The following is a 14,733-nucleotide window of genomic DNA, read 5'->3' on the forward strand; positions in this document are numbered from 1 at the left end:
CATGCCAGCTTCTGCAATGCAAATTTTAATAGAAGATGTTTAATTTTTTAAAAATTTTTAATTGGGACATTGTATGTATTGCACAGACTTTTCAGCAAGGGTTCAAAAGCATCGCGAATATATCAGCATTTAAGTTCATTTCGCTGTCTGTGAGACATTCTGAAAGCATACATTTCCTTTGTGTGCCAATAAAAGTGCATTGATAACTGGCAGCATGTGAAAGACTCCCCCTCCTCTAGCCCAGGTTTTCACACCAAAAATGCATGACCACTTTGCCCTGCAGAGGCATCTGCACTTACGTGGTCCAGGTGCCCATCCTGGTGACACTGTCGGCAGTCACTGCAAGCAAACAGGATACAGTCTGTGTGCACATGTAGCTCACAAACTAAAAGCATAAAAACAAGAAAACTTCCTTAGGTTGGAAACCACAGGGTTTTCTGCATCTCCCTCCTCCCTCCCTCCCTCATGGCCTCCATCTCTCCAATACTCCTCCACTTTTTCATGCCATACTTTCACTCCTTCACACTCTTTACATTCAGCAAAGATAGACAATAAAGAAGTTTATCAGCATTGTCCTGTGTGTTGCTCCACTTGCTCTGTGTTAAAAAGATGTAGCAAGTATAAGGAAAGGCTGAGCTAATTTTGCACATAAGAAGAACTTGTCATATTTCCTCCAATACAGCAAGTTAAATGTGTACAACTGCTTGGCTTTGTCTTGCAGTTCCACAGGAACTGCTGCCTACTCCAATATAATTGTGCCTGAAGACTACTTTGGTTTAACCAAATCCAAAAAAACACCAAATGATAGAAGCATTAACAGAATTATCTTTCTGCATCCAAATATCATCAAGTCCTGACTACAAAACAATGGTCTTCCTGAATCAATATTCCAGTCCCTTTAGAAAGCCTTTTCCAAGCCCTGCTGCAGAGCAGGCAAGCACTTGATGAAAGAGTTGAAAGCAGCAGATGCTTTTCTGCTCTCCACTCCTGGAGCTGTTAGGAGCACAAGGAAACAAAAGACAAGGTATGTTTTAGTACCAGCCCCGGCAAAGCAAGGGGCATGGCGCCAAAAGAGCAGGAAGGCTGTAGCCACCTCTCCTGCTCACAGCCATGGTCCACGGGAGACACGTCAGAGGTGAGATCAGCCATGGACCCACACAGCATGTCTGCACCAGCAAGGACTTGCTGTGTTTGTGAAGATGACATCAGAACATGCAGAATGACTGGAGAATGTCAATCCCAGGGAGACTGCAACAGCCAGAAAGCATGTTTTACGGAGGAAATAAATCCTTTTTATTGACAGATGATGCTCAATGCATTCAATTTTAGACATGACCCAAATAAACGGGTATATTAATCGCAGATAATTGTCCAAAGTATGTCTGTAATCACCATTTAATCACTGTTTCATCGTCATGGAAAGGAAATAATTTTTTCAGAGCACTCTCCTAAGTAAGCTTAACATTGTCTTCCAAAATACATGTTAGATACTATGGGAGCTGAAAGAAAATGGAACTGCACACACACAGAGTTCGATTTCGGGACTTGTCCACTGATCATTTTTCGGTGTTCCCATTTTATTCAAATCCCCTCGTAAACAGCACCTGATGTTTTTCTTTTAGTTAAACGGAATTCCCAGGATCGTCCTAAACCAGTGCCTCAATCCCACACATCCACCTCACATCACACGGTGGCTGTGCTCAGCCACGAGAGAAAAACACATGCCACCATGCAGACCGTTCAAAGTGGTTTTCAACTTTGAGAAACACAGCATTCTCTCTTTCAAAGCACTTAGCCAAGGTCGACCCTCCCTTTTGATTCCGATTAACCAAATGCAGGCGCAGAGTGACTCAGCTTGTTCCCACAGACACTGTAGGTGGAAGAAGTTTCAGAGAATCTTATAAAGGTTTAGGTAAGTTTTGGTTTTAAAATAATTTAATTATCTAAAAGCTGACTGGAAATATCAGATGTGAAATAAAAGAATCTGCAGCTATGCCGCAAAGGACGACTTACTAAAAAAAATACTACTAAAAGATCTCAATACAAAGCTTCATTACTGCCAGAGTTAGGAAGGTTCTTTACGGACCTCGTAGACAGAGATGGATAAAAAAGATTCTCCTGTAGCTGATTTGTAAATACTTGTGTATACAAGTGTTCAGGGAAGGCATTTTCATTAAGTAAATGAAAGCAAGAGTCAAGCATCAAATTCTTAAAATATTTTTCTATTCTGGTCAAACAGGTTATGTCTCCAAGTATATTAAAAAAATATGAAAACTATAACCTGAAGATTGGAAGACAGCAACTGCACACATTAACCACATTATTTGAAAATACCTTGAAAACAGTATTAAATAAAGTAGAGAATAATATGTTATTTTGAAATCACTCTCTGGACTCTAGAAAAGGTGATCACAACTAATACTGTCTTTTTCTAAGACCACAGAAGATCATAATTTACCACCACACCGAAGCAGACTCTTGACCAGCTTAACCACAAACTTTCACGTACAGCTGCCCATATCGCGAGTCTTCACTGTGCTCAAGAACTTCCATATAAGCTGTGACAGTCCCTCCTTCACTCACATTTCTCTATATATTCCCGTTAGATATAACAGAAATATTCTACCATTTTGCCAGTTCAACTAGCAGGCAAGCTAGATGCTTTGAGTCATATCCTTGGTAATGGTAAAAGTATCTGTAGACCAAGTTACAGCTTCAAGGAACTAACAAAAGCCTGCTAGCTCAGGCACACTCTTTCCTTTGCTATGCTCCCTAAGAAGACAGAGGGGTTTTTACCCTTAGTTTAATTCACATCTGTTGCTCCTAACACCAATCTAAACTCAGAACTAATAAGAAATGTGTTCACGTGAATGGCAAGAATGTCTCAGGAGTTAATCCCTTCCCCAGCTATCCTGCTATGGGAAAGATGTAGTTTTTGAATGTAAAGATGAAGTCAAATCAGAGGCCCTACAAAAAGAAAATTCATCTTTATCAGCCCTTTCATAGTTCTTTAACTCAGAATGATGATCTTCTGTTCAAGCTAGTCAGGAAAGTGGATTTCTCTATGATTGCCAAAAAACCCAAGCTGATTAATTTCAGATACATAAACTTGGAAGAAGAATGTTTAAAATGTTAGCTCCCTCCTTCTCCAGTAAATCTGCTGCTCCTGGTCAATGCTTAATAAGAAACTTTTGTAAAGGATTCAACACTAAAAAAAATGTTTGGGTTACTCCTATTTCTCTTTCTTACTTTCCAGCCCTTCTCAGAAAGAAAAGGGAGAGCAACTCTCACCATCATGAGTCCAAGTTCAACTGATACCAGAATTCTGGTAGTAAAAATAGCTATCCAAAGCAATTAGTAATTGTCAGCAAAATTTGGAGTCCAACTATTGTAATTTTTGCCAATGAACTGCATGTACTTATCTCACCAGGGGATAATATACATGAATGCTCATTTCTGAGAACAGATGACCTCCTGTGCACCCTCAGCATTTAATACTTGCCTGAAAACTTTCAATTTCCTTCCAGGATAATTTGTTTTATCTTAATTATGATTAAGAGTCCAGGAAAAGTTCTTAATTTCAGTATCAGATGAGAACATCATAACCAACAGTAGACTTGTAATATTAAGCTAAGTCATTAGAAGTAAGCAAAAAACTGGAAGAAAGTTCAACTTCCTCATCTGGATTTAAAAGCTCTACAGCTCAAAACAGTTGACTTCTAAAACAAATTCCAAAAGCATTTTGAAGAGTAAAGGAAGAATCTTGTTCATTTTATGAACTTCAACTGTCCCTTTTAAGATACATTTAGAAAAGTATCAGAGAAACAAGCTGTAGCCTTGTTGGTATTTGGAAAAAGGAATACAAAACAAGTCACACCACACAAAATAAGAAAACTGTTTAATATATTTGAGGAACACAATTCAGAACCTTCAATGAACCCAGTAACCGTTACACCTGATGGGGCCCTGCTCTCCTGGAGATGGATAACACCTGCCTGCCCATGGGAAGCAGTGAATTAATTCCTTGTTCTGCTTTGCTTGTGTGTGTGGCTTTTGGTCTTCTTATTAATCTGGCTTTATCTCATCCCATTTGCTCTCTAGCTGTTACCCTTCGATTCCCTCCCTGATCCTGCTGGTGGGGGAGTGAGTGAGTGTCTGTGTGGGGCTTGGTTACCAGCTGGGGTTAAACCATGACAAATGGATACGATGCTAATAACAGTAGAACTGAGAAAGCAAGAACATAAAAAGAAAAATTTAGAAAGCTTGAACTAAAACTGCTCACTAAACAGAAGCTATTTTTCAACAGTTAAGACGGTATAGTTGGCAAAATTTTTCAAATTTTCTATCTCATGCCACACAAGTTCTGAGTCTTATTAAGACAGATGACCAGAAAATTCTCTGTATCTCTTTGACCATTCCACCAAACCACCCAACTCACTGTGGTAACTATATTAAGTGACAAATTCCCACTAGTCAGAAGAAGATAGTTTGGTTTCATTATGCAACTCAGCAGACAAAAGCAGAAACAGAAATACTGCACCATTATAAGCCTAAATACCCTGATCAAAGAGGAATGTTTCCCCTACAAATACACAGAGAAAACCATATTAAATATGACATTATCTTTAGCATAAAAGCTATTTTGAAGGTACTTCAATCCCCTGCAGAATTGGTTCTTCACTCATTAGACTCTTTTTTTTTTTAAACAGTTCACAGGTAATATTCCTTTAAAATACTAAATTTTATTTAACCTCACAACAACAACTGAAGAACAACTAATAGACATTTAAGACAAAGGAGACAAGAGAGAACTAAGGAGCTACCCTACATCAAAAATCAGTCAAGTACTCATGCCAATATGTATTTCAAATAAAAATTCTAGTGTTTGGGTGATTTCTTTAATTACTGTTTTTTCAGAGAATCCATGTCAGAACACTCAGAGCAGTACTATTTTGACAAATAATATTTTCAAATATCTTTCCATTGAAGGTATCTCATCCTCATTATAAGTAACAGATATTTGAAACTAGTAACACAGGAAATTCTACATTCTTTTCTAGAAACACGAATACCTGATGATTCCCTGTATCAAAAGCTTCCACTGGAAACAGAAATAAATTACCTCAACAGGACAAGTCTTTTGTTATAATAGCTTCTCATCCTTTGCACATCTCAGGCATGCATTCATTGCACACCATCACCACCACAGACCTAATCAAAGTAAGTCGGAGGAAAGATGAAAAGAGCGTACAGGTTGGACAGAGTTCGTGCTTTATTCAAGGTGATTGATTTATTATTCCTTAACCTGAAGTTTTCACGATCAATGAACAGATAATAAACAAACCAGAAACTTCTCAAATGCCGCAAGAGCATGTATGTGTATACCCACACACCCTGGAGGTATGCAGTGCAAGGAAAGTGCACTGTCACTGGAGAACACACAGGCGGCTGTACAAGGAGGGTTTAAGTTACCTTCACATCGAAAGGCAGGTGACTCCAGTGACTTCCTGCACACAGTGCAAAACTTTCTTTTGTAATGTCCTGGAGGCCCAAAACAGTGTGCAACTGGAACCTGCCAGTGAAGAATGCATAAGACATCATCAACTTCCGAAGTGTCAGTAAAATTCACAGAAGCCGCTTTATCTTGCAACATGGGGCAGTATATACAATACAGACTTAACTAAGCACAAGAATAAATGCACTGGCAAATCATCCTTTAAAAGAAATCATACTTAAAATATATTTTAAATACCTTAACTGTTTTTTAAATCCTTGGGAATTAATATGTGTTGTATATATTTTTCAGCGCTGATCAGCTTCCTGATGATTCACAGCAACATGAATCCAAAGGCTTCCTTTGGGACTTACCTGCAAACACATTTCTTCTCCTAAGTATTCTTAATTGAATCAAGGACAATTAAAGAGTAACAGTTGCAACGGCGAACAAAATACTCTAAAGGCACACTCGAGACAGCTTTTAAAATCTCAGTGTTGCCACGGTTCAGTACTCTCCACATGCCTTTCACCTCTTCTCCCACTACAGCTCAGCCAACTGGCTGATCAGGACAAAGGCATTGATTGGTCTTGCCCCACCCCATCCAAAACTTCAAAGGCTGAATGGTACAGAGATCCAGCTCCTAAGTACATCCATACGGAGGTTCCTGCTGACTGTAGGTGCAAGATGACACATTACAATACCCTCTTTCGAGATCTGTATCAATAGCTTTAGCAAAGGTATTTCACTTATCTGAAAATGCAGGTTTTTTTTCTTGCTTAGTGATTAATAATGAAGATGACAGTACCAAAAGAACTACAGAAGAAGAGAAGAAAAATGAAGACTAAGAAACATCCTTAAGCTTTATAATTGTTCTAGAGACTTCTTCTTACAAGATGCACAGCTTTGTTAAACTGACATTCACATTAGAAGGATGGAACCTAATGACATGTTTAAAGTCCTAGAATCCAAATGAGTTCCATAGGAGGTTGCCATGATTTAGGTATTTAGTATTACACATCTCACAGGCCCTTCTTGCTATGACAAACACATCAGACTTGTCTTCTAGTTCTTGCATCACCAAAAAAAAAATATTTCCAGTAAAAGCTGACAAATTATTATTTAGGCATGACGTGAAATTTATCATTTCTGGTAAAAAGTTGGAAATAATGACTAAAGATACACGTAGTCACAGATAGCTTCTTTTCTTCCCAGATGGACATTAAAACAAGCCTCCAAAGTTATTCAGCAGGATTTGAATTTTTCTCGTTCTATATTAGGGTTTTCCTGAGAACCACTAGCAGCAAATCTGACACATGATTTGATGACCCCAGGGAGTCACTTCCAGTTATAAACGTCTAAGATTCCCATGCGTATTTCCGCCTCCGAAAGCGTAGGGACAGTAACACTAAACAATCCTGTATTTCAAGCAGGCACAAAGAAAGAAGTGAGATAAAGTTTTGCCAGGTGCAATACAAGGAGGAAAGAACATGGCTGGAAGTTTGACTAAGAAAAATCAGTAACACCCAAACTGCAAAGCATGTGGTTCCTCCAGTCCTCCTCAGAATTAAGCTTTGGGAGATAAAAGAGGATAAAGAGAGGTACAAAATATGCCTATGTTATCCAGCATGAACAAAATCATGCACAGCAGCTGACCAGTGGAAGAGAGTCACCAACTCACTGCCTCAGCAGACCGTGTTGTCTGAAGCAATTCTTGGTCCCTGACTGATCAGGGAACTGCCTTTCCAGATCTCAAGCTCCACACCAGGCTGGGCTGCCAGCTAGCCTACCAAAAGGATTTCCTGTTAGTATCTGCAATATGATATATTAAAAAACATCATTGCCTCCAAAAGCTTCAATTCTTAACCTAACGTACAAGTTTAGGTTTTAAAAACACAGACAAATTCTTCTTGTGGGTCCATATCCTACTCCCATCATTCTCTGCAGCCCTCCAGCTCTAACTGACATAAAGTTCATAGCTGACTTGCATTACTTTTGGTTTTTTAAATCAGAATTCTCTAGTCATACAATGCATGTTTACAAAAAGAATAATAAAATAAGGATGTTCTTGGTGGGAAAAAAATATTCTGGAGAGCCTGAGGAACTTCAATCAAACTATCTCAGATTAAGTTCAAGGCTCATAATCCCTGTCCACTCTCCTTGCACTTTCATCTTACTTCTTCAAGAGAGGAAAAACCCAAACCTTTTGGTACAGTAATATACAAGTTGTCTGGCTCAGCTATTGTGGAGGTAGTTGTATTCTTGTTCTAGCTGCTCCAAAAATTAAGGTTTGGTAGGAGAAGGCTACTTCCACGAAATTCACCCTACAAAATGAATTGATGTGCAGAAAGAGATGATGAGAACAGCTTTGTGAGCACAATCTCAGCCAGACACTGCAATTGCAAGGAGTACGGAAAAGCCCTTTTGGGATTCTTTTCCAGTAAGCTTTTCTGCACATCCCAAGGTGTCTTTAGGTTTCAAGTGTCACCTTTAAGTCATGTGCCTGCCCTACCCCTGCCACAGCCCCAGGCACGGTGGAGCCAGATGTCCCCAAGGCAGAATTCCCCTTGAAATCAGACACAGAGGAGACCTCCTTTAGCTCTGAATTGGTGCACAAACTGTGTTGGACACCCAGAATGAGCAACCAATCCCTTCAACAACCTGTGTTTGAAACACAGGGGACTCTTCTTTGCTGGCCATGAGCCTGACAGAAGTCAAACTTATTCAGGGTCTGACTGTACTTATCTGGAAAACTCAAAGGAAGAAGACCAACTCTAAATTCTGCAGTTGTTCAGACCATAGTGACAATCCTCTGAAGTCTCAAGTCATTGCCAAAAAGAAGGGAAAAATTTGCAGATTGAAATTTTAAGGCAGGTGGGGGGAGAGAAAGGGAAAAAAAAGGAAAAAAATTTGTTTCTTCAACTTCTTCCTTTATGAAACAAGTCAAAGAATCTTTGTTTATTATATGTGTTATTATTAACTTGCCTTAGAAGTGACAATTTTTAAACCGCTGCAGAGTCTGATGGAAAATGGGATAGGAATAAGACAGAAAAAGAGAAAAAGTAAGAGCAAGTACAACACAAGGAACACATCAGTTACATAATGCTTCTCCCAACATTTTTTTGTTGCTGAACAAGTTCCAAGCACCCAATACATTAGGGGAAAAAAAAAATCAAAACTCAGACTGGGAAAGCCAGTGAGGCAGCATGTCAGAATACAAAATGTTAGATATTATTCCTTAGTTTATATCCACCTGTATAACTGCAGGAAAGTACAGAGACATAAGGTGGCCTACAGAGAAAAAGTTAATAATTTATGAGAGTTTAAAACCATTTTTGCAACACAACTACTTAAATTACCTTATGAAAACCACTAAAATCAATTTCCACAGAAAAATACAGACAATTTCTACTAGTAATACCATTAAATGACATCTAAATGCCCTTGCAATATTGATCCGAAGCACATCAACAGAAAGTATAATGGAACACTCTGCCATAACCTCCAGAATGACTTTGCACTCACGGACAAGATACTCCTAGTTCCTGTTCTGTTTCCTGCCCTCTGTTAAGAAATGCAAGGCATTAGAGAATGTAACGCATTTCTGTAAAAGTTCCTATCAACCCGTAATAAAATTTGATCCTATAGAAACCTAAAACTTAAATTCTAACTCCTTCAGTGCAATCTGTGCAAATGAATGGCAGTTCTGCGTCATAAGAAAAGAAAAGCAACAAACTGCTCTTAACATCCAAACTTTGGAAGAAAAAGAAAGGATAGAATTGTTTTGTTTTGGTAGTACCACTTAAAGTTGTTCCTTATCCTGAAAGGCCACAGGGTATCAAACATGTGGCCAACAGTTTATCATGAATTTAAGTGCTCTGCCACTAAGGCAGAATCATCCTGTACAGAGCAGCCCAGCTACCATCCACACCCTCTGATTTGTGGGTAGAGTCAGGCCAGGTCGTCTTACTGGTCTGCAGCCTTCAGGATACTCCAGCAAGGGAAAAAATACGGCTCCAGGAAGGCCTGTTTTTCACCCAGCAGCAGTTTCTTTCCTACCAGCTCAAGCAGAAGGAAGTTTTAGTTCAAATTCTAAGGCAAAAACTTCCAGGCTCAAAGGGGAATGAGAGAAATACAGATATACCAAATGCCAAAGTGACAGCTGCTGTCTTGGGCAGTCTAAAAAAAGAACTACCTACTAAAAACTTTTTCTAGTCCTACATCTAGATATTATTTTGCCCATGCATCTTCTTCCCCATCACATCAGGGTGACTCGCACTCGGTGTGACTTTGTAACACACACCAGAGAGACTGAGAAAGCAGGTCAGCAGGACCTGAAGTAGTGTGGAGCTGAACAGCTTCCAAACAGGAAAGGTACACAGAAAGAAGGACACAAACACTCTCAACAACAGCCTCTAGAGACTGAGTAAAAGGAATTTAACTCGAGGTCACTAGTTTTCAGTACAAAAACGCTGTGCATTTTAAGGATAAGCACAAGGAGCTTGGAAGCAACCATCTTCTTTAAATGCCAAGAAGGGTAGTTGCACCAAGACTGCTTCAACACAGGACCAAAAAAAATTTGCTGGTAACAATTAAAATGGTGTTCCTGAAACAAAAACATGTAGGGATTCTGATGTTTCAATGCAAAAGTACTTCCCTATCTAAAGTTTCTAATGTTCACTCCAACACATAAACCTTTGCTCTAGGGAGGTAGATAGGGTGATCACACCTGACTACACCCCATGACTGTTCTGTCTAGATTAATATTCTAGACTATATCCTCTCTGAGAGAAGCTATCAACTTTGTGATTCAACTTTTCCCAGTATTGACATATTCTCAATTACTTCCTTGTTACTCAGTAATCACAAAGAGCCCTTTTATTTGTTTGAAACCTCTCTGATTTAGAAGCAAAATATTTCTGCAACTTGAACACACTATTTGCTCTTGAATGCCCTCCCTATTTTTTTCTCCTTTTAGGGACAATGCCTATCAGTTGCATTCAAACTGACATTCTTCCTCTGAGCACTTGATATATCAATTGGTGTTTAAAGGCAACTTAAGTACACATTCTGTATGGTAATTCTGAAGTGAGATAAGAATATGAAATTAAATGGTGTCCCAACATACCACAGAACAGGAGAGACAAGAAAATCAATTACTTAGTTATCAAAATATTAATTGGGGCTAATGCAAGGGAATAATGCACACATTCATACACAATCTCACCATATCCAGGATTATTTTTCTCCATCCTACAGATCTCTGTGACAGGACATTTGGCCTTATCTACTCTAAACTCTCAAGGACCCTTTGGATGGAAACTATATAATTTCAAACCAGGAATATATGATACTTCTACTCAAAAGTAAGACTTGTGTAAAAGCTTTCCACTGCAACTAAGAGTTGCTTGGACTAGTATTTTTTGTACTGGAAAGAAAAAAACAATATGCAAAAGTCAGTCACTTCTTGCTTTTAACGCTGCAGAGGAAATCAATGTCCACCTCCTTTTATCAAGACAAAGAGTTAAAAGAAACAAACACAGTGATATCCCACAATGCTTCTGAAACTGAAGAGTCACTGACAGAGCTTTACAGGCTCCCAGGCAGCTTGCATCAAGTTTCAATAGAGCATAATAAGCTCTCCTGAGTTTATGAATTTAGGAGGTGCTAGCCCTTCCTTCCCCTTAACCCCGAGGGAAGGGTTTAACCCTTCCCTTTAACTCTGAGGTTTCACTTCAGGGAGGAAAAGGAGGAAATATCAATGCAGTGCCCAGATTACCAGGGAGCAGTTTTAAACTTCATTTGGATTCAAAATTATGCCTTGTGGCTGTTTGACTCCAAGCTACTGCCTTGCTGAAACAACACAAGCATGAGTCAGGTGTTGGAGAACTAGAGACAGACCTTCTGGCCACAAGGTGGTCAGAGTTATCCACCAAGAGCCCAGGTAAAATCATAGAACTGTAAAATGGTTTGGGTTGGAAGAGGCCTTTAAAGGCCACCGAGTCCAAACGCCCCTGCAGTGAGGAGGGACATCTTAACTTGATCCGGATGTTCAGAGCCCCATCCAAACTGGCCTTAAGCACTTCCAGGGACGGACCATCTACCACCTCTCTGGGCAAACTGTGCCAGCATTTCCCCACACTTATGGTAAAAAATTTCTTCCTTAAATCTAATTTGAATCTATCCCCTTTTAGTTTAAAACCATCACCCCACCTTGTCCTACCACTACAGGCCCTGCTAAAAAGATCTTCTACTTTCAGTTCGTTAGGAACTGACCCAAATAACCACCCTGCCCACAGCTGAATTCAGCAACCAGAGGGAGAGACTCAGGTCAGCAGACAAGGAAAAGAGCAGATTGCCCTGCAAGAGCCACGACCTTCCCATTCACTATCACAGCCCACAAATGCAGTGGCTTTCCTTACAAAGCAAAGTCTTATTTTTAGCTTAAAAAGCTTCAGGAGAAGATAATGACCCAGACTAGCATTTTTCCATTATAGTCAACCTGGCTTTAAGAATAAAAGCACACAAGGAAGTCTCGTGAGCAGTCCATAAACTCTTCTTAAAATGGAAATACTTAGGAAATCATTACCAATGATACCAGCAATGCACCAAGGCACCAATAAGGAAAAACAAGCATAGCAAATACTTCAATAAAATATCATTTTTCATATGATCTCATTTCAATTTAGTTTTCAAAGAGCAGTTATATACAAAACACACACATTCTTCTACAGCAAATCTAAGAGGTAAAAAACTTGCAATACAGCTTAAATTCCAACCTAATAAGGGAAACCAAAACTTTACATTTTACACCCAAAGAGGTCTTATTTTTACTGTTATTTTGTTTTGTTTGGGCGTTTGAGGGTGGATTTTTTTTTTTTTTGTCCCATTCCCCCCTTTTTATTTAAACATGTACCACAGAGTAGGCAAATACTTCTGGGAACGCAGGAAAGAGAGGGCTTGAATTTGGAACAGTTTCCGAGACCTTACCAGTGGAACAAATCATATCCACTGCAAACCTGTTCAGAAAACCTATCTGTGAAGGCTTGTTTTGAAACATCATGACCTGGAATACCAAATGCAGGTGATAGTGATTTACACTAGTGCAAAAAGTTCCTAGGGCAGCCTTAAGAACGAATTCCTCAAGAGTGATCTGAGGCTGGATGCAGTTGTAGCATGCTTATTACTCTGTGGGCCTTCACTTGACCCTGGGAAGGAAACCCTACTGTCAGGAATAAAAGTTTCCACAAAACATCTGCTGAAAAATTATTTGCTGCTGGGTTGACTTAGTATCAAATGACAGACGCTCAGATGAGCTTTAACAATTGCCATCTTCTCTAAATGAAATCCAGGCAATTAAAAAAAATAATTCCATTTCTGTAATACACTGAATATTGACATAGCTGAAGGAACTATTAAAAAAAAAATCCTGCCAGTGTTCCCTCCTACGTCAGACCTTTTAATAAGTAAATAATAAATATTCTGAAAGGAGAGATTAAGCAAATAAATTTTCCACAAATTGTATAAATGATTGTCATTTGTTTTTTTGCTCTGTTATATTCTTTAAGCAAATGCCAAGTTCAGTATTTGGTTTGACAGAGCTTGCATGCAAAATGATATCTCCCATATGGTGGACGTCACTTGTAAAGCAGACCAGGATTAATGGAACTTGGATGGCCACGTCAAGGAGGACAAGACTGTCCAGAACGAAAAGTACACTCCAGAATTTTCAAAACATAATCATTATAGCTCAAGGCAGATAACACAAAAGGCTCTTTGCAGCTAAATGCAGCAACACTGAACTGCAGACAGTCTCAAGGACTGACAATGCCACCCAGATAACTATCCTTGCTGTGCAGTAAAATTCAGGCTTAACGTTTACACATAAAATCATAAGATAAATTTTATGTTTTGAGGCAGGCAGATTATGGGGACTGCCAAAAGAGCAAAAATAGTTACACTGACATCTACAACTGATGCAGATGGAAACATTAGTAAGTTTAAATGTAGGATTTTTACCATATAAAAGCAAAGGAATAAATACTATTTTGACAAGTGAATTAAATTTAGAGCAAATCCAAAAAAGAAGCAGTCAGAAATTATTATAACTCTGACCCTCTGAGTTAAATCCCTGTTTTCCAGGGTTTGCCATCCACCCCAAAGGCGCTTACAAAGACACCTATATCATCTGACTGATTACTCCTTTTTCTCATGCTACAACGACTGATTGCCAGGATACTGAAACAGCAGTAGATGCTAATTCTTAGTAAAAGCATTTCTCACTACCTACATTTCCCTTTACCAGGGAAGTTCTAAGACTTACAGCAGTATTTCTTACTATTTCACTGGCAACTTTCTATGTCAACCTTTTTGATGCTTAAGGTACACCTCTCAAGCTGAAAATTACGTAAGGGAGAAGCAGCACGTTGGCAAAGCCTGCAGCATTACTATCTAGACAAAGCATATTTCAGAAAAACAGATGGGTAATTTTTCTCTATTCAATTCCTATAACCCAAGCTATATATTGCTTAAACTTTCATGTCTTGGCTCCTGCACAGGCTTCCACAATATAAAGGAACTTGGAAAATGTTTTAGGACACAAAGAAGGGAATCAGCTCCCCTTCACAGGTCTACGCAATGGATTCCCATAAACGCTTTTGGTCAGCAAGGTCTGTAATGCTGATATTACAGCCATGTCTCATCTGACTTTTGCATATGGCTCCTTAAGGTATTTGTAGTGTTTTACTACTTCTCTAGTAAGCTTCTCATGACCTTCTTCCTATCTGTTCCTCTTCTGTCATCCTTTCCCAAGTGAATAATACACTTTGTTTTCTCTTCAATTTAGCTTCTTAATATCTTAGTTGCATCCTATTATCTTCTGTAAAGTTGATTCATCTTTTACACCCTTTAGAAGCAACGTCTTAAGCATGAAGTCTTATGGGAGATAGTCACATGCCATGTGAAGACAAGTACTTTATTAATTACCAAAATAAATTTTGAAGTACTACCATCAGTTGAAGTCCTGCCCTCTTTTTTTGGCTTTGAAATCCTCTACTTTTAATGCAATGACTTTATTTAGGATGCAGCAATCAACAGAAAACAAACATAGCTTTTTTTTAGGCAGAGAAGCTACAGTGTCTTCCCAGTAATATATAACTTCTGTAAAAAAAGCTGCTGATGAGCATAGTTTGTTTTTATGACACATGGTACAGTTTTCAGAGAGCACTGATATCAATCAG

General features: G+C 38.9%; 1 protein-coding gene across 1 annotated transcript in view; it reads right to left on the reverse strand.

Moving 5' to 3' along the window:
- Positions 1-14,733, reverse strand: part of DGKQ (diacylglycerol kinase theta) — a 93,989-nt gene that overhangs the window by 53,437 nt on the left and 25,819 nt on the right. The window contains exons 3-4 of the mRNA XM_017833746.1: positions 5,473-5,572; positions 300-385 (exon numbers count right to left, since the gene is read on the reverse strand). Coding sequence (XP_017689235.1) covers positions 300-385; positions 5,473-5,572 — 186 coding nt within the window. The remainder of the gene's footprint in view (positions 1-299; positions 386-5,472; positions 5,573-14,733) is intronic.

Source organism: Lepidothrix coronata, unplaced genomic scaffold (assembly GCF_001604755.1).
Source record: "Lepidothrix coronata isolate B3197 unplaced genomic scaffold, Lepidothrix_coronata-1.0 Scaffold220, whole genome shotgun sequence".
NCBI lineage: Eukaryota > Metazoa > Chordata > Aves > Passeriformes > Pipridae > Lepidothrix > Lepidothrix coronata.